This window comes from Melitaea cinxia, chromosome 27 (genome assembly GCF_905220565.1).
Source record: "Melitaea cinxia chromosome 27, ilMelCinx1.1, whole genome shotgun sequence".
In the NCBI taxonomy this organism is placed as follows: Eukaryota; Metazoa; Arthropoda; class Insecta; order Lepidoptera; family Nymphalidae; genus Melitaea; species Melitaea cinxia.
Window position 1 is genome coordinate 3,015,296 of NC_059420.1, and position 18,770 is coordinate 3,034,065.

At 38.1% G+C, this 18,770-nt stretch overlaps 2 protein-coding genes across 2 annotated transcripts in view; one reads left to right on the plus strand and one right to left on the minus strand.

Annotated features, from left to right (window-relative positions):
- Positions 1-4,011: 4,011 nt before the first annotated feature.
- LOC123666760 (dioxygenase tasH-like) lies at positions 4,012-4,992 on the minus strand. Its single transcript, XM_045600814.1, has one exon. It carries the CDS (start codon positions 4,963-4,965, stop codon positions 4,042-4,044), a length of 924 nt encoding a protein of 307 aa, XP_045456770.1. The 5' UTR covers positions 4,966-4,992; the 3' UTR covers positions 4,012-4,041.
- Positions 4,993-5,254: 262 nt separating this feature from the next.
- Positions 5,255-18,770, plus strand: part of LOC123666759 — a 30,504-nt gene continuing 16,988 nt past the window's right edge. The window contains exons 1-9 of the mRNA XM_045600813.1: positions 5,255-6,092; positions 8,559-8,677; positions 9,080-9,082; positions 13,178-13,293; positions 15,780-15,896; positions 16,648-16,767; positions 17,166-17,281; positions 17,434-17,508; positions 17,548-17,649. Of these exons, the coding sequence (XP_045456769.1) occupies positions 5,661-6,092; positions 8,559-8,677; positions 9,080-9,082; positions 13,178-13,293; positions 15,780-15,896; positions 16,648-16,767; positions 17,166-17,281; positions 17,434-17,508; positions 17,548-17,649 (1,200 nt within the window). The 5' untranslated portion in view covers positions 5,255-5,660. The remainder of the gene's footprint in view (positions 6,093-8,558; positions 8,678-9,079; positions 9,083-13,177; positions 13,294-15,779; positions 15,897-16,647; positions 16,768-17,165; positions 17,282-17,433; positions 17,509-17,547; positions 17,650-18,770) is intronic.

The window sequence follows — 18,770 nt, forward strand, 5'->3', positions numbered from 1 at the left end:
TAAATTTCCATGTTTGACACCCATATGTCAAACATGGTAAGAGGCTAGAGTTCATTGTCCTTGTTTTCAGTTCCATTGGCATGTTACTTTTGAAAATTTCTTTCAGACTCCAGTATTTATTCCATGTTCGCTGCACTCTTCTTTCAATTTCTAGTTCGTTATTTTCTACATCAAAGCTAATTGTTTTTCCTAGGTAAATATATTTATCTGTATACTCTAGTGGATATCCCTTGACTTTTATTTGTTGTTTGTGGCTGTTAGTCCGAAAGAGAGACCGGCTTGCTCTATAGTATGTCATCGGCGAAACGCAAGTGACTCAGAAAGGTTCCCTGTATGTAGATTCCTCGTTTGCTCCAGTCAAGTTTGTTTATGATACCTTCGAGTACAGCTATAAATATTTTTGGTGACAAAGGGTCCCCTTGTCTTACACCCCTATTTATGGGGAAGCTTGGGCCCAGTGTGTCTAGTTTTATTCTACCAATGCTGTTATCATATATGTTCTGTAACACATTTATATACACTTCGTGTACTCCCTGGTCTTCCAAGCTTTGCCAAACACTATCGTGAGCAACCGAGTCGAAGGCCTTTTGGTAATCAATAAATCCGAGATAGAGTGGTCTCTGTTGTTCTCGATACTTCTCTATAATCAACTCTAAGGTATGTATATGGTCTATCGTTGAGAAACCCTTCCGGAAACCGGCTTGCTCTATAGGCTGTCTTGCTTCGATTACTGGACTAATTCTCGAGTTTAAAATCGCGGAAAAGAGCTTATACAGAGTCGGTAGTAAGCTTATTGGTCTATAGTTGCCTATATCTTTTGGGTCTCCTTTCTTATATATTAAAATGATGTTACATTCGGACCATTGTGCAGGCGTTTTGGACTTTTGTAATATCAAATTGAATAGTTCAGCGAGCGGTGTTGCCAGTATATGGTAAGCTGTCTTTAAAGCTTCATTTGTTATGCTATCTGATCCAGGGGATTTTTCTCGTTTTAGCCTCTTTATTGCTTCTATAATTTCCTTTTCGTTAATTGCTTTTATGTTATCATCTTTTTCATGTTTAGTGTAGCCTTCTTTTATGTCTGTAGCTTTAATAGTGTTTTTATTTTGGAGTGTAGTTATTTTCTTTTTATTGCTATATAGGTTTTTGTAAAAACTAGTTGCTGTGTTGATGATGTCTTTTCGATTGTTTAGGTCTTTGCCAGACTCATTCAGTCCTTCTATCCAGGTTTTGCATGTTTTGAGTTCTCTGTGAGCCTTTTTCGTGCTACCTGTAAGGTTTAGATACTTTTCGATTGTATTTTGTCTATAATTTGCATAGTCACTTCTTATATGTTTATTGACTAGCTTGTAGAGAGCGGAGAGTTCATTTTTCATAGATCTCGATTTGTTTTTGGTTTTTATAAGTTCTTTCCGTCTTTGTAAGAGAGATAATGTTCGTTCTGATAGCACCTTATGTCGATTGTCTTCTTTTCTCGTTGTTTGGGCTGATTTTAAGCTAGTGGTAATTGCATTTGTAATGATATCGTAAAGGGTTTGTACTGAGGTGTTTCCGTGGTAAACGTATTGACTAGATACCATTTCTGATAAGCATTCCCTGAATTTCGATATTTCTTCTTCAAATTTTAGTTGGTTTGTATGTTTATTCATGTAATTAGCTCTACTTTTCTTTAGTTTAGTTAGTTTTACTTTTGCTCTAATTATTCTATGATCTGACGGGTAGTTTAAGTTCATAGTACCAATATCATGGAATATTCTCGGTTGGTTTGATAATATATAATCTATTTCAATAAAAGTTTTTCCGTCCGGAGATCTCCATGTCCATCTTTTGTTTAATTTCTTCTTAAAGCATGTGTTTATTATTGTTAGTTTATGCTCTAATGCAAAATCGATTAGTCGTTGACCTCTTTCGTTTCTTACTCCGCCCCCAAACTGTTTTGTTACTAAATGTTCTTCTTTCTTAGGAAGTCCGATTTTTGCATTGAAGTCTCCCATAAGTATGACATTATCGTGTGCAGTGTCCAGAGCTTCGTCAATCGTTTTGTAGAATTCTTCTACTTCTTCTTCTTTTGCCACTTCCGTCGGTGGGTACACCTGTATAATAGATATTAAGAAGCCTTGTATGTTCATGTTTAATACCGCGATTCGTTCCGTCCTGCCAGTAAAGCTTTCTATATTGTTTTTATGTACTTTGTTTATTATAAAGCCTACTCCATATAGGCCGGGCGTATGACCCACGTGGCAAAATATAAAGTTTTCATGCTCTTCTATATTGGTACCTAGCCGTCTTGTTTCAGATAATCCTATGACGTCGTATTTTATTTCTTGTATTGCTTCCTCTAATTCTAATAAGCGTTCGTATGACGATAAAGTTCTAACGTTGTATGTTGCTATATGTAGTTGTGTTTTTTCTTTGTTTCTGTCTTTTGTTTGTGTGATATTTGTTTTTGGAGGGTTATGGTCGTACTCTTCCACGGTGACCAGCCGGGTTGGAAGATCATTTTGTTTGTTATTTGTAATTGTTTGTGTGTTTGTTAGTTTTGTGTCGAAGGAGGAGGAGGCGCCAAGATGCTATGCTTGTTTGTTTTGATTATAATTTTTATTGTGGACTACGTAGTTAAGTATTCCCTGCTTTATGATTCCCTCTGAGAAGCTGCTAGACCTCTTGACCGATGCATCAATTTGTTGTATTTTGTTCTTTTTATTTATTTGTGTATTTTTCTCTACATTGGTTTCAGTGGCATTCTCGGGTGATACAGGCATCTTCCGTTTACTGTTATTTTTTGAAATTATTAGTTTATCATAATTTATTCTAGCTATATTTCCCTTTTCCCTTTCTACTTTTATTTTTTTATTTTTATTTTATTTATTTATTTTGTGAGAATCGACTGAGCGGTTTTCTATTGTTTCGTTTTTAGGAATCCGTACCAAATGGGTACAAAACAGCGGTTCGGGTTTATTACTGCTAAAATATTGCCTATATCACTCAATGATAACTAACTTAACTGTGGTAGGGCACAGCACGAAATTTCCTACTCAAAAAATGGACCAGCCAGTCTGAGGTAGTACCTCGACCTTACAGAAGATCATAGCTAAATAATACGGCTTTCAGGCAGTGTTGTGATCCTGTTGGTAAGTAATGTGACCAGAACTTCTGGGGGGGGGGGGGAATTTGGGGATAGGGTGCGACGCGGCAATGTGCTTGCGTTGGGTGCTTCTAGTATTGCAGACATCTATAAGCACAACAATAAGCCATACGCTTGTTTGACCTAGTTATAAAAAAAACAGCATTCTCATTGTGAAAGAATTTAAAATAAGCTCCGTAGTTTTTGAGTTTATCCATTACAAATATTTAAAACTTACAAATTTTTTCTTTTATAAATATTATTATAGAGAAAAGATACCTTTGACCCATCATAATATAGTACAAAATAAGGATAAATTTTCTCTTCGTCAAAAAAAAAAAAAAAAACCCTTAAAAGGTAATCTAAAATTATGTAATGTGCTGTATGACCAATACTTCAATATAAAATTAACTAAAATGCTTTTTATATGTAAGAAATATATATTAATTACACTCATAACAATTACTTAAATAATTAGTTGTAACAAGTTTATATTAAATATACATTATGTACATTTATTTTTATAACAAGAAGTTCAAACCATCATGAACTTACACAATTCCTTTTTTTTTTTAAACAGGATCTATAAAAGCTAAAATATTAAAAAAGAGTCCAGCTGTGCAGACATAAGTGTATATTAAAATAATCATTTCAAATGTCTGGTGCAATTTTCCTGTAAAGTATTTACATTTGAAATTGTTTTTCATTACAACCCATAGTAAAAACATTTTTCTAGTATACCAACTCATAATACAGAAAAAAAAAATCCATTTCTTAAAACCTTTTTTAGTTCAAAAAAAGTATATAATATAACCATAAACTATAAATAATAACATAACATGTTAACCACTTAAGGAAAAATATTAATTAATAAAAATAAATATGTGTTAACTGTGTCAAATGGTCATATATATATATTATTCCCCTTTCCATATAAACCCACTAAGTCTAAAAGTACCACTCATATCCCAATTAAATATCCTCTCCCCTGGACCCTGACCACCAGCTCCAGCAATCACGATCAATGGCATCAAATGCTCAGCAGCCCGTGGAGGATGAGCATCTCTTGCCCCAGGCTGAGAATCCCAAGCAATTAAATCTTGCTTCCTTTTCTCATTGCTAGATGTACAGGCTTTGGTCAAATATTCATCAAATTCTTTGTTTACAACTTGCCCAGCGTTGCGACTGTATCTAAATTCATACATATTGTGATACGACATTCCTGAACCGATGATAGCTACACCTTCTTTACGGAATTGGTACAAAGCTTTTCCAAGGTTATAATGCTGCTCTGGATCTTGATTGGATAGCACAGATAATTGTACTATTGGAATGTCAGCGTTAGGATTAATTAGCATCATTGGTACAAAAACTCCATGGTCCCAACCTCTTTTAGGGTCCAATTTAGAATCTATGCCCGCTTTTTTTAGTTCTGTTTGGATTCTTTCGGCCAGTTCTGGATCTCCTGGTGCGTCGTATCTATATTTGTAAGTTTCTGGCGGGAAACCGTAGTAGTCAAAGTATAAATCGTGATGTTTCCCCGATGATATCGTGACTTTACTTTCCTCCCAATGCGCAGTGACGAGGATGATCGCTTTTACGTCCTTAAAATTAACATGTTTCTTAACTTCGTCCCGGAGAAATATTGTAAGTCCTACATGATCCTTTTCACCCAGTAAAGGCATCGGACCGCCCCCATGGTTGACGAATATTGCAGGCGCGAGCACAGCCATTTTTTTAGCACTGCTAGTAAAGTGCCGAATAATATTCATAGACAACAATGACATAAAAACTATAAAAGCGACTCGAATGAGTATCGTAAACGTATTGAGAACGAGCATGAATGTAACAGCCTTTTAAACTTCACTACAGTACAATGTTATCATTATAAAATTGCGGTTACGCGGCTAGGACCTTGAAAGTACGCTATTTCGTCACGCAACTTACATTTATAATTCGGAATGTAAAATATAATACTGGAGTAAAGAACACTATTGACTATAGTTTTAAATATTTTATTTTAATTGAATTATTCAATTAGTAATTCAGTATAATTATAATTTATATTTTGTTTTTGACACTATAATATTTGTCTGACAATGACAATATTTGTCAATTTCTGTAATGTGTCATAGATACAATTTTACTTTTTTTGGTTTCAATTCTCACTATTTTTAAACGTAAGTGTATCCTAGACAAGGACGTCTATATTTTATGAGCGAGATGGCGATATAAATTTCACGATCAGAAATGGCGTCTCTGTGAGTTGTCCTTTTCGCACAAGATATTTTCATTTTATTACAATCAAAACAATAATTGGTGTTTACAAAAGTTTTAAAATGTTGTTGTGTATTGTGTTATAGCATTAACTAGAAAGTGTAGAATAAATTAGGTTAATTTTAAATTAGTGGGACAATGAAAAATACTGGGCGAGGCGTTGTAATATATTTCGTACAATTGAAAATTCGTACAATTACCTCGTCCAGGCATATTATATGCGCGTTTTAGTGCAACGTAAATAAAGAATATAGTGACAATGGACAAAAAAAATAAGAAGAAAACTGTGATTAAACGGAAAAGTGATGATCCAGCGGAGGGCGAGAAAAAACAGAAGATGGTCAACCGCGGGAAAAACGATGATGAAAAAGACAAAATCGAAGTCCAGGTGAACCAGGTGGTCGAAGTGCCGGTGGAACAGGGTCAGCAGATCGTACACACAGGACAATTAGTTGAGGGAAACTTCGAGCAGCCTGTTTTTGTTAACATGAAAGGCGAACCAGTGCATCTCGGTCCCAACACGGTGATTCTGTATGAACAGAGTGGCACTCCATCTAATTTCGCGTTTGGAGGTATGTGGAGCATGGATTCGTCTGGTCGGATCGTGATGGCTGAGACGATCTACGATGTGAAAGGGGAACCTGAGGAGGAAGGAAGTACATTTGTTCAAAACGCCACAGAAGTTAGTAATGTAAGTAAAATGATCTTGTATTTTAATATTTTATCTCTAATCTAAGGACCTAAAACCTTAAAGCTTTTTGTACATCAACCATTTGCAAATGTAGTCGAGAATAATAAACAAAGAATATTATACTTATGCAAATTGGTGATATGTTATAACTTATTTGTTTATTATAATATAGGAAGGACATTAATCGTCACTTCTCTGTGTACATTTCCCTACCACTTTCACTACGCTGTGTCCTATATGTCCAAAAGTTGTCCTGAAGTGATTGCTTTTGCCTTTGTACACTCTTCCTTATTTGTAATATGTTATTGTGTTGAATGTTGTTGTGTACAATTGAGAGTATTATTATTATTATTATCATTACCCACCCATGGTTGCTGTAAAGTATCTGAAACATCGGACATTAAAAAAGCTTGACCAGCTTACTTCTTGGAGTTGTTTGGACATAAATGCTCACATAAAAATTAAAAACAATATTTTGATACGTTTTGAATTACTATGACAGTATGACATAGGTCTAAAGCTAGTTTTTTTGGAATAGATCTGACAAAGGGTTATCGTTAAATAAATTATTATAAATATAAAATTTAACATGCAGTCACTTGTGGGATGGCTTAGCTAAATATCAACTCACCACACTGGACTCAGTGGAACGCAGAGCCAAGCAGCTAATCGGTAATGCCAGTTTGGTGAAATCTCTTCACACTCTGGCTCACCGCCTGAGCCCTGGAGCTGCACGAGCTCATACCCCCATCTCCTTTCTTCCATCGGACTTTCAGACGCACCGCAGGCTTTCATCCCTACCTGATTAATATACCTTTCATACGTACAAAGCACTTTGAATCATCTTTTTTAATGCGCACAGCCAAGGAATGGAATTCCCTGCCGGCGTCTGTATTTCCGAGTTCTTACAACCCGAACATGTTTAAAGTGCGAGTGAACAGGCTTCTTCTGGGCGAACTCGCTCCGTCTTCAACCTCGTCTGTGCTCTAGAGCTAGACTGAGGTCAAGAGTAAGCCCATAACATAATAAAAAAAAAAAAGTGTGAATTCTTGAAAATTATTATCGTTATATTTATTTCATCACTTCAGCCTATCGCAGTACACTGCTGGACATAGGGCTCCCCAAGTTCGCGCCACACATTCCGGTCTTCCGCAATCCTCATCCAGCCTACACCGGCAATCTTATGTAGATCGTCGGTCCAATGGGCCGGAGGACGTCCCACAGTGCGTTTGCCAAGACATGGCCTCCACTCTAGGACCCGTCTGCTCCAACGGCCATCGGTCCTGCGACACAGATGACCAGCCCACTGCCACTTCAACTTGCTAATTCTGTGGGCTATGTCGGTTACTTTCGTTCTCTCGCGGATAGTCTCATTTCTAATCCTGTCTTTGAGAGAGACCCCAAGCATAGCCCGTTCCATTGCACGTTGAGCGACTTTAAACTTGTGGACCAGTCCCTCCGTCAGTGTCCACGTCTCGGCTCCGTATGTTAACACAGGCAGGACGCATTGCTCGAAAACTTTTGTCTTCAAGCATTGCGGAATCTTCGAAGTGAAGACTCATCGGAGCCTGCCAAATGCCGCCCAGCCCAACCGAATCTTCCTATCGGCCTCCTTCTCGAAGTTGTGCGGCCTAGTTGGATAGTATGGCCTAGGTAAATATAATCCTGAACAACTTCGAGAAGGGTACCATCGACCGATACCGGTATCGGTATGACTTGGTTGTTAAACATAACTTTCGTCTTATCCAAGTTCATACAGAGACCGACACGTCGGGAGGACTCGTTTAGGCCGGCCAGCATTTGGTCTAACTCATCCAGCGTCTCCGCAAAGATGACAATATCGTCGGCGAAACGAAGGTGAGAGATGAATTCACCGTTGACGTTGATGCCTCGTTCCCCCCAATCTAAGGTCTTAAAAACATCCTCTAGCGCAGTGGTAAACAGTTTCGGTGATATTACATCTTACCCCACGCCGGAGGGAAATAGGTCTTGTTCTTTGGTCATTGACATGAACGGTCATCGTCGCCGCGTCGTACATAGATATTTATTTATATAAGAATTTTTTTAATACACTAATTAATACAATACAGAGGTTTGTCATGTGCGGGGATCGAACCCGCAACCGCCAGCGCAACACGCACAAATCAGTGCTACGCCGTTGCGCCAACGCGTCGTCATATATGTAGTGAAATGTTATAATTTTGTGTACTTCTTTAATAAATGTTTCATTTAACTTGTAACATACCACTCCTGGGCATAGGACTATTTGGCCAAGTATCTTCACTAACTTATATCTCCCTTTCCATTTTCGTTCATCTCGCCCGATCACACTTCGTAACGCTCGTCACACATTCACCAGCTTATTAAATAATAATAATAACCCGCTCCTGGCGGCGTTTTTTAGTGGAATTGTCTCACTAACTCTCACATTATTATTAATAAATATTTATTTTTTATTTTCTCCAGCAACCAGTTGAGGAAACAAGCAACACATATCAGCAGTTCGAACTGAGTAACAACACTCAAGTCGAAGGTCAGGAGTACGAGGTTGCGATTATAGAGAATCCGGGCGATTCTACAGATAGGTACGTATAACATTTTTTTCTTAATGTGCTTTAAATGTAATCTCCTCTGCCCCTAGGTTGCCTGGAAGATATTGCTGTTCAGTGATAAGGCCGCCCTTTGTACCTTATGATACTTTGTTAAAATCAATCTGATATGTATTATTTCTGTTTTGATGTACATTGAAAAAATAAATCAAGATGTAAACGATATAAAGAAACAGATTAGCGATATCAAAGTAACTACCGATAATCTTACAACCGAACTAAATAATATGAAATCGGATATTTCGGATATTGTTGGAAAGAATTTGGCTGCAGAGTGTAGGATGAATAGTCTAGAATCTGAGATACAACAACTTAAAACAAACCAAAAGCAGGTTTTAACGGAACTTAATTACGAGGATATTTTAAACGGAATTAAAGAACGTGAAACAAGAAGCAAAAATATTATAATTAATGGGATCCGAGAAGCAGAATCAAGTGATAAAGACCAAAGGAAAAATTTGGACACTAAAGAAGCAGTAAAAATAATTAAAAAAATCAGTGAAGATTTTCCTAGTCCTCAAAAAATATTTCGTTTAGGAAAATATCAATCTGATAAAAACCGTCCGTTAAAGGTTTGTTTTGATTCTCATGAAACAGTCAAGTCAATTTTGCGTGCCAAAAATAAAGTAAGTACGGAATCTATTACGATTTATTCTGATCAAACACATCAACAACGAAAATACATATATCATCTTAAGTAAGAACTTAAAAAACAAATTGATAACGGCAAAAAAAATCTAACGATTAAATTTATTAAAAATGTGCCTAGGATTGTTGAGATGTCCCCAAAAAACTAAAATATGCGAATGAAAAAGTTTCTAGTAAGCAAATTGTAAACCCAGATAATAATGATACTACTTATGAACATGTCAATGATTACGAAAAACTAACTAAGTCAAAAAAATCACTGAAATTTTTCTATGCAAATATACGAAGTATTGTTAAACGTGGAAAATTTGACGAATTGAAATGTATAGTGAATGGCTTTGATTTTGATTTTATCGTTCTAACCGAAACTTGGTTGAAGTCTGAAGATGAAGCAGCCCGTTTTCAAATAACTGGATATACACACTATTACAATTTCAGAAGAGCTACAAAAGGGGGTGTATCGATTTTCGCTCACAATAAACTTAAACACAGCCAAATGAAAGAAGTGTGTTTGAACGACAACCACTACCTATGGATTTATATTGAAAATTATTCCTTGAACGTTGGTGTTATTTACAGAAAACCTGAATCTACTAATCTTAATTCCTTTTTGGATAACTACTCTCAGCAACTACACAAAAGACGAAGGACTATAGTTTTTGGGGATTTCAACATTAACCTACTGAGATCAGATCGTCAAGTCGTTTTGTACAAACAAATGCTACAAGAAGCTGGTTACAGGTTTCTAAACAGTATAACTGAAAATTTCTGTACTCGAGAAACTTCTAAAGTGAAAACCATCATAGATCACGTATGTTCTAATTTGAAAGAAATGCAATTCCATTTTTCTCTTATAGATTCGTCCATGTCCGATCACAAACAAATTTATGTAGAAATTAAAAAATATTTGTCACCTAAGCCGCAGAAAATAAATTACAAAGCTATTGATTATACGAGGTTATATAAAAACATCGCTGATAGCAGTATCAGCAACGAATCAAACTTATTGTACATCTCATTTGAAAAAAAGCTGATGAGTTGTATTCGTGACAGTATAGTAAATAAAAGCAAAAAATTAAATCCACCAAGACAAGATTGGATAAACCAAACAATTATCGAGGATATCCGTATGAGAAATAACCTTTGGACACAACATAAAAATAACCCCAGTGATATTACTAAAAAAGAATTTAACAAAAAAAGAAATGAGGTATCTGAAAATATACAAAAATTAAAAAGTGCATACTATTTGAAATCCTTTACGGCCTGTGTGAAAAAACCAAAAAAGATGTGGGACCTAATAAACAACTTGTCAGTCAACAAAGTAAAAATTCACTCGTCGACGAATACACTTTTAACTGAAAATGGACTTATAACAGACTCTAAACAGATTTGTGACTATTTTAACAACTTTTTTTGTAATATTGGATCTAATTTAGCAAAACAAATTCCATTAAAATATCATAACGAAAATGTTTACGTAACGGATATACGCGCAACTGGATCGAACGAACAAACACTAAACAATTTTGAATATGCAGATACTAAAGAAGTTGCGAATATCATTAGTAGCTTAAAAAATAACGTAGGTGCAGGTATTGACTGTGTCAATATAAAATCCATAAAATGTATAAAATCTTTAGATGTACTTACTATCTGTATAAACAAATGCTTAGATGAAGGAATTTTCCCCGATACTCTAAAAATAGCTAAAGTTACTCCTATCTATAAATCAGGCAACAAGTCAGATCCAGGTAATTATCGTCCCATATCAGTACTTCCTGTTTTGTCCAAAGTTTTTGAAAAAATAATATATATGCGACTAGAATCTATTCTAAATTCACAAAATTTCTTTTATGATAAACAGTACGGGTTTCGACCAAGACGTAACACTTTATCAGCAACTATAGACGTTGTAACAAAGATTAAACTGCATATCGATAGGAAGCAGGTAGCATTGGGAATATTTATTGACCTGAAAAAGGCGTTCGATACTGTGAGCCACGAAATTCTTTTGAAAAAGCTACAATCTATTGGCATCGCGGGATCAGTGCTTAAAATGATAAAATCCTATCTTACAAATAGATATCAGGTAGTTAAGATGGGAGAGACACAGAGTGATCCACGAGTCATTACTTGCGGCGTTCCCCAAGGCTCGATTTTGGGTCCTTTGCTCTTTCTTATATATATAAACAATATCCATACTTTAAATCTTCGCGGCGATATCTCGTTATATGCAGATGATACTAGCTTATTTTACTATGGAAATAACTTAGAAACTATTGTAAAGGATGCTCAGGACGATTTGGATATCTTGAATATTTGGTTCCAATCTAACTTGCTTACAGTAAACATCTCAAAAACTAAATATATCGTATTTGCTCCAAAAAATAAAAAAATATCTCAAAAGGTATCGTTAACAATAAATAATCAAGAAATAACAAAAGTTGACCAGGAAAAATATTTAGGATTAATATTGGATAGTAAATTGACATGGAAACCACATATCCATAAAATAAAATCTAAATTAACTTCTTTAATGGGAGCTATAAAAAGCATCGTCCGATGTTTGCCACATGATGTACGTTACATTATATATAATTCTCTTATTAAGCCACACATAGATTATTTGGTTGAAATCTGGGGCTCCGCGGCAAAAACAAATTTAGAGCCTTTACAAGTAGCACAAAATAAATTAATAAAAATTTTATTTAAATATAATTTCTTCACCTCCAACCAAAAAATTTACAAGGAAACTGGTCTTATGAATGTTCATCAAACTTATGTTTATTATAATTGCTTATTGATACGTAAAATATTAAACAAGGATTTACACTCTAAAATAACTTTTACAAAAAAACAAGAAATACAAAAAATGAAACTAAGATCTGCCAATGATATTATACTCTACAAACCACGCACTAACTATGGGAAGAGATGTGTAATGTTCGAAGGTAACTGTACAATAAACTGCCAAACGACGTTAAGGGAGCTAAATCGCTTTTTACTTTCAAAAAATTACTCAAAAGTTATGTAAAAAATCGAATAGTATAGTCAGGATCAACTAAGCACTAATATTTCAATTTCATAACAATTAAACTACATGAATGTCATTAAATTAAAACTAAACTACGGGTAATGGAATTTAGCAAGAAAAAAAAAACATAATAATAATAGCATTTTTTTTTTTGTTACTTATAATAAAAAAAAATACTAAAATTATATACATATAATAAAGAAAAAAAAATCATACGTTTTCACTTTAAAAAAATGAATAAATAAATTAACAAATAAATAAAAATAAATACGTGTACTAATTTTTACTATAATATAATGAAACATAAAATAACACCTTAACAATGACACTTCCAGTTGCGCATATTTCTGTTAACTTGTGTATATATGTTTTAAGCCTACCCTACATACTGTTAATTTCTTGTCTCGACTATAAATTGTTAATATATTGTGTTGCGATGTACCCAACATGTAATATTTTTGTTAAATTTTAGTGTTTGTAATTTCTCATGTAAGTGAATTGTATTCTTTTGAGAAATAAACGATCTTTAACCTTATAAAGCATATTGTTATGTTATGTAATACTACAATTTATGTATTGAAATGTATGCTAGAGCTCATGGGGAAATTCCAGACCTTAGGTAGGGTGGACGACGTGCTTGCGATGCTTCTGCAGGTGTCCATAGGCTACAGTAATCGCTTACTATCAGGTGGACGTTCCCTTATTTGCCGATCTAGTCGTATATAAAAAAAGAATTAAGCTGTGACATCTATATACCAGTTATAATTCTAGTCATATATAACCTTTTTCAGGACTGAAGGCCAAATAATAACGACGGAGGCACAATTAGTAGCGACCGGCGCTGGTGCCGTTCGCTGGCTGAACCAAAAATACGATTTCGTCGTGAGGAAACTTCAGCTTAATTATGGTAATAATAGTTGTATTAGTAGACTAATATGTGAAATTATTTATATGTGTATACTAGCGGTCGCCCGCGGTTCTGCTCGCGTAGAAATTAATTATATTTACAAAGTGTGTTAGGTTAGTGCCTATTAGTATATTACAAATAATTTATTATCTCATTGTTATACCACATTTATGATTCGACGAGCTCGTTTTCCATCCGGCTTTAAAGAAAATTCTTGCGAACAGTTTGTACTTAAGTCAACTTAAGCAATTTTTTTAAATGAAAAAGGAAAGACAATGTCGCAGGTGGAAAGAAGATTTTAAAAGTATTGCAGGATCTGTTTGGAGACAAACAGCACATAACCGTACACTATGGAAAACTCTAGGGGAGGTCTATGTTAGAAAGCAAGACAATCTTAATGTACTTATTAATAATCTATATAGTAATAGTAGTAATCTATATAGTAACTAGCTGACCCCGCAAACGTTGTTTTGCCATATATGTTATTAACCCGCTTAAGGGGGGGCCCTTATAATTTGGGGTATGAAAAATAGATGTTGGCCGATTCTCAGACCTACCCGATATGCCCACAAAATTTTATTAAAATCGGTCGAGCCGTTTCGGAGGAGTTCAATGTTTTATTAGATATATACAATTATATATTAGAAAGTAGTAAACTATATAGTAATAGTACTTATTAGTAATCTTATTTTACCATCCAGAATTTTCACAAACTTTACAATACTAGTGTAGTGTAGTAGTAATTGCGTAGGGTGGCCGCCCTGTCGGTTTTTTATCGGATACACTTCGAAGAGTGTGCGCAGGAACTCCACGACCTGATTCCTCCCTGACCCTTCCACCTTCGAACAACCAGACGAACTGTGTTACGCCATCCTTACACGGTTGACATACCCACTATACGCACGAAGCGATTCGCTCGTACATTCTTGATGCGTACGACTAAAGAATGGAACTCTCTACCAGCGTCTGTGTTTCCAGATAGCTAGGATCTGGGGATATTTAAGTCGCGAGTGAATAGGCTACTTCTTGGTAAGCGTGCTCCATCCTAGACCACATTCTCACTAAACATCAAGTGAAATAGTGGTCAAATGCAAGCCTATCTAAAAAAAAAAAATACTAAATTAGACTCTTAGACCTCCTTAATTCATCCATCTATTTAATATATCCCTACAAAGTTCCAAGTTCATAGCACAAAACACGATGGAATTTAATTAAAAAATTTCGATAGCCGTTAGACCTCTTTAATGCGGACTAGTAGAGGATCCATTTTCGGTGGATGTCTAATAACTATTAACTATCTTCTTATCCAGGTTTAAGTTTGCAGGACAAAGAGTTGAGTTTTTTAATATAAACTTTCGGGAGCCATTAGATCTCCGTAATAGGTCTAATCTTTTCTAGTTTCCATCTGCTATATGTTAACTGTCTTCCTGTCAAGCTTCAAATTAGTAGTACAAAAAAGAGCTTTAATAAAATCTTTCGAGAGGCCTTACACCTCCTTAATACTTCCCTGTCGCATGTCGTTCTGAGTGGACGTCTACTAACGAAAAACTATCTACTTGCTAAATTTCATCTATACATCTAGTGGTTTTCGAGATTTCGTGATGAGTGAATGACCTAACGATTTTATGTATTAAGATTAAAATATATAATGGCGTGTGGTGTCGGCCGAGTAGAATAGCACCACCCCCTTTCTTCCCGTGGGGGTCGTAAAAGGCGACCGAGGGATAAACCTCGCCCAAAATCAGGGTCAGGAAAACTTCATTTAAAACCCGGAATGGGGTCTCCGTCAAGCATTCGTGACATAGCTCTAAAATGCGAAAGGCTCCTGCAGCCGAACTGGCTCCACACGTATCGACTCGTCGTTCCTGTGGGCCAAGCCAGTGAGGTCGAGAGGGTGGCGTAGAGCTTAGGCAACTGCGTTTTCCTGAAGAGTGGCCTAGGCGACACAGTGTCTGTCTGACACTGTGTAAATCGTCTGCAATAGGCGGACTAAGGCCAATGAGATATATAATAAATAATATGTACTCATTTCATTTGACTTATAACACAAGCATTAAGTTGCCTACCTTAGGAATAGACAACAAAATTTGTATGTTTTTTTTTCTCTATATTTGGTTAAACAGGTACAATAGGTAATATGTTAATAATACAAATAAATTAATAATCAGTATACAAACAAAAAGTACTTTAAACATGAAGAAATTAGTCGATTATAGTTACAAGACACATAGCCATAATTACAAGGTAAATTACAAGGACAAGTTTTTTTATAAATGCAGGGACTCGTTGCAGCCACATCTAGTACGTCAAACAGATTGTTATAAAAAATAAGCTTTCTATGCAGTGCAGGAAGTAGTGCAGTGCTTTTACCAGCATTTGTATGGCAGCGAAAAGTGGCAAACATATTACAAATACCCCAAAATAATTTCTATTTGAATGGGTGGGTTCTATTGAATGAGTATTAACAGTATAATAAATAATTACAGATGCAGGTGTCAAACTCCTACACTCACAGTCCGGTTGCATACAGTGCGTTTACCTCACAACGCCTAGCATGCAGTTGGCTTTCAATGCCGTTCCACAGTTCCTGTGCATCGAAACAGGTGAGTTTTCAAATGACTCCAAAAGAAGGGAGGTTCTCAAATTGTCTGATTTTTTTTTATCATATCTCATAATTTTTTACTGGGTGTACTGATTTTGATGATCCTTTTTTATTTCAAAGCCGGTACTTGCAGTAGTAGATCTGATGTGAAGTTTTTTAATCATCCCTAACAATATTTATTTACAAGACTTCGACAATATTGATCATGTTCTCATTTTATTATTTGTCGATGTAATTTGAAATCCGTTTTTTTTATTTGTTTGTGAGCAAACACTTGTTATATGAGAGAGGGCATGGGGAATTATGAGGAAATCTGCACGTGCATATCAGAATAAAATTTGAAAAACGAATGGTTAATTTAAACATGGTGTTCTAATTTCCTACGATTTAATTGGTCTAGGGGCGTGGATAAGTGACAGCGATGACAAACTATTTTTTTAATGTGAATAAATTATACATAGATTATATAAATAGTGTCGCTGTCATTTATGCAGGAAATATGACAGATTATGTTTCAGTAATGTATGGATAGCTTTAAAGTGTAACTGTTGAGTTTCTACATTCCGACTAATAAAGTAAGGTGAGGTAAGAGAGCTCCTGGGGTATGGTCGGGAACGTACTTGTGATGCTTCTGGTGTTGCAGGCGTCTATAGGCTACTGTAAACGCCTACCATTAGATGGGTCGTACACTTGTATGCCACACTGGTCCTATAAAAAAAAGAAGTAAATTCCAATGTTTCTTATACTTTCAGGTATAGAGTTTAACAGTGCGATCCCAACAGTGGGCGGTACGTCAAGTCCCAGCGTCAAGCACAATGTCACACTATTTTTGGCAGAAGATGGTAATGGAAAGTCAGTTATCGTCAGTGCAGGTATAGTATATATGCTTATGTTTAGTTATTACAAACTATTAGAATATTTAAATGAAAATATACTCTTGTTGGTGCAATTTACAGTGACGCTGCTTTCTGATCTTGGGGTTGTGGGTTCGATTTCAGCTGCTAGTCTGGGTTTATACATATATATATATATATATATATATATATATATATATATATGTATATATATATATATATATATATATGTATATATATACAATTTTTATGTACGTTTGAAAAAAATGAGCTATATTAGTCGGCTTTTACCTATAAAAAGCATTATGTCAGTTATCTTAGGAATGGATATGTTGAATATGTATAAAAAATTATTACTGACACGAATAATTGCGTCTACTTGTTGCTGATAATTAAATTAATTTTTAACATTACAGGTATATCGACGTTAATAGGAGAGGACTTGACGTGGCTATTGGAGACGTTCAAATCATGTAATCCCGCATGGAGACAAGTGCGGTGTGTCGTATGCGACCCTAATAAGAGTCAGCAGGTAAATATTTTAACACTCTCTCTCACACCCGCCCCCTTTCCTTCCACTTTTGCTCTTTCTCGTGTTCTCCCTTTTTTCTTCATTTACCTCGTCCCCCTCCCCTCCCCCGTTCGTCCGTACCGCTAATGTTGTTCCACCGTCCGCGGCCGCAGGAGGTGTCGCGCGCGTTCCCGGCGGCGCACGTGTCGTGCAGCGTGTGGCAGGCGGCGCGCGCGGCGGCGGCGGCCGTGCGCGCGGCGGCGGACGCGGCGCGGCGCGACGACGAGCCCGCGCCCGCGCCCGCGCTCGCCGCCGACGACGTGGCGGCGCGCTGCAAGACCTACGCGCTGGCGCTGCTGCGCGCCGACCACACGCCCGCGCAGCTGCAGGTGAGGGCGATACCGACGTACTAGTGTGTCGCGCGCTGCAAGACCTACGCGCTGGCGCTGCTGCGCGCCGACCACACGCCCGCGCAGCTGCAGGTGAGGGCGATACCGACGTACTAGTGTGTCGCGCGCTGCAAGACCTACGCGCTGGCGCTGCTGCGCGCCGACCACACGCCCGCGCAGCTGCAGGTGAGGGCGATACCGACGTACTAGTGTGTCGCGCGCTGCAAGACCTACGCGCTGGCGCTGCTGCGCGCCGACCACACGCCCGCGCAGCTGCAGGTGAGGGCGATACCGACGTACTAGTGTGTCGCGCGCTGCAAGACCTACGCGCTGGCGCTGCTGCGCGCCGACCACACGCCCGCGCAGCTGCAGGTGAGGGCGATACCGACGTACTAGTGTGTCGCGCGCTGCAAGACCTACGCGCTGGCGCTGCTGCGCGCCGACCACACGCCCGCGCAGCTGCAGGTGAGGGCGATACCGACGTACTAGTGTGTCGCGCGCTGCAAGACCTACGCGCTGGCGCTGCTGCGCGCCGACCACACGCCCGCGCAGCTGCAGGTGAGGGCGATACCGACGTACTAGTGTGTCGCGCGCTGCAAGACCTACGCGCTGGCGCTGCTGCGCGCCGACCACACGCCCGCGCAGCTGCAGGTGAGGGCGATACCGACGTACTAGTGTGTCGCGCGCTGCAAGACCTACGCGCTGGCGCTGCTGCGCGCCGACCACACGCCCGCGCAGCTGCAGGTGAGGGCGATACCGACGTACTAGTGTGTCGCGCGCTGCAAGACCTACGCGCTGGCGCTGCTGCGCGCCGACCACACGCCCGCGCAGCTGCAGGTGAGGGCGATACCGACGTACTAGTGTGTCGCGCGCTGCAAGACCTACGCGCTGGCGCTGCTGCGCGCCGACCACACGCCCGCGCAGCTGCAGGTGAGGGCGATACCGACGTACTAGTGTGTCGCGCGCTGCAAGACCTACGCGCTGGCGCTGCTGCGCGCCGACCACACGCCCGCGCAGCTGCAGGTGAGGGCGATACCGACGTACTAGTGTGTCGCGCGCTGCAAGACCTACGCGCTGGCGCTGCTGCGCGCCGACCACACGCCCGCGCAGCTGCAGGTGAG

Excerpts from the sequence above, each read along its gene's own strand:
- LOC123666760 (XM_045600814.1), bottom strand. The coding sequence starts at position 4,965 with ATGCTCGTTCTCAATACGTTTACGATACTCATTCGAGTCGCTTTTATA.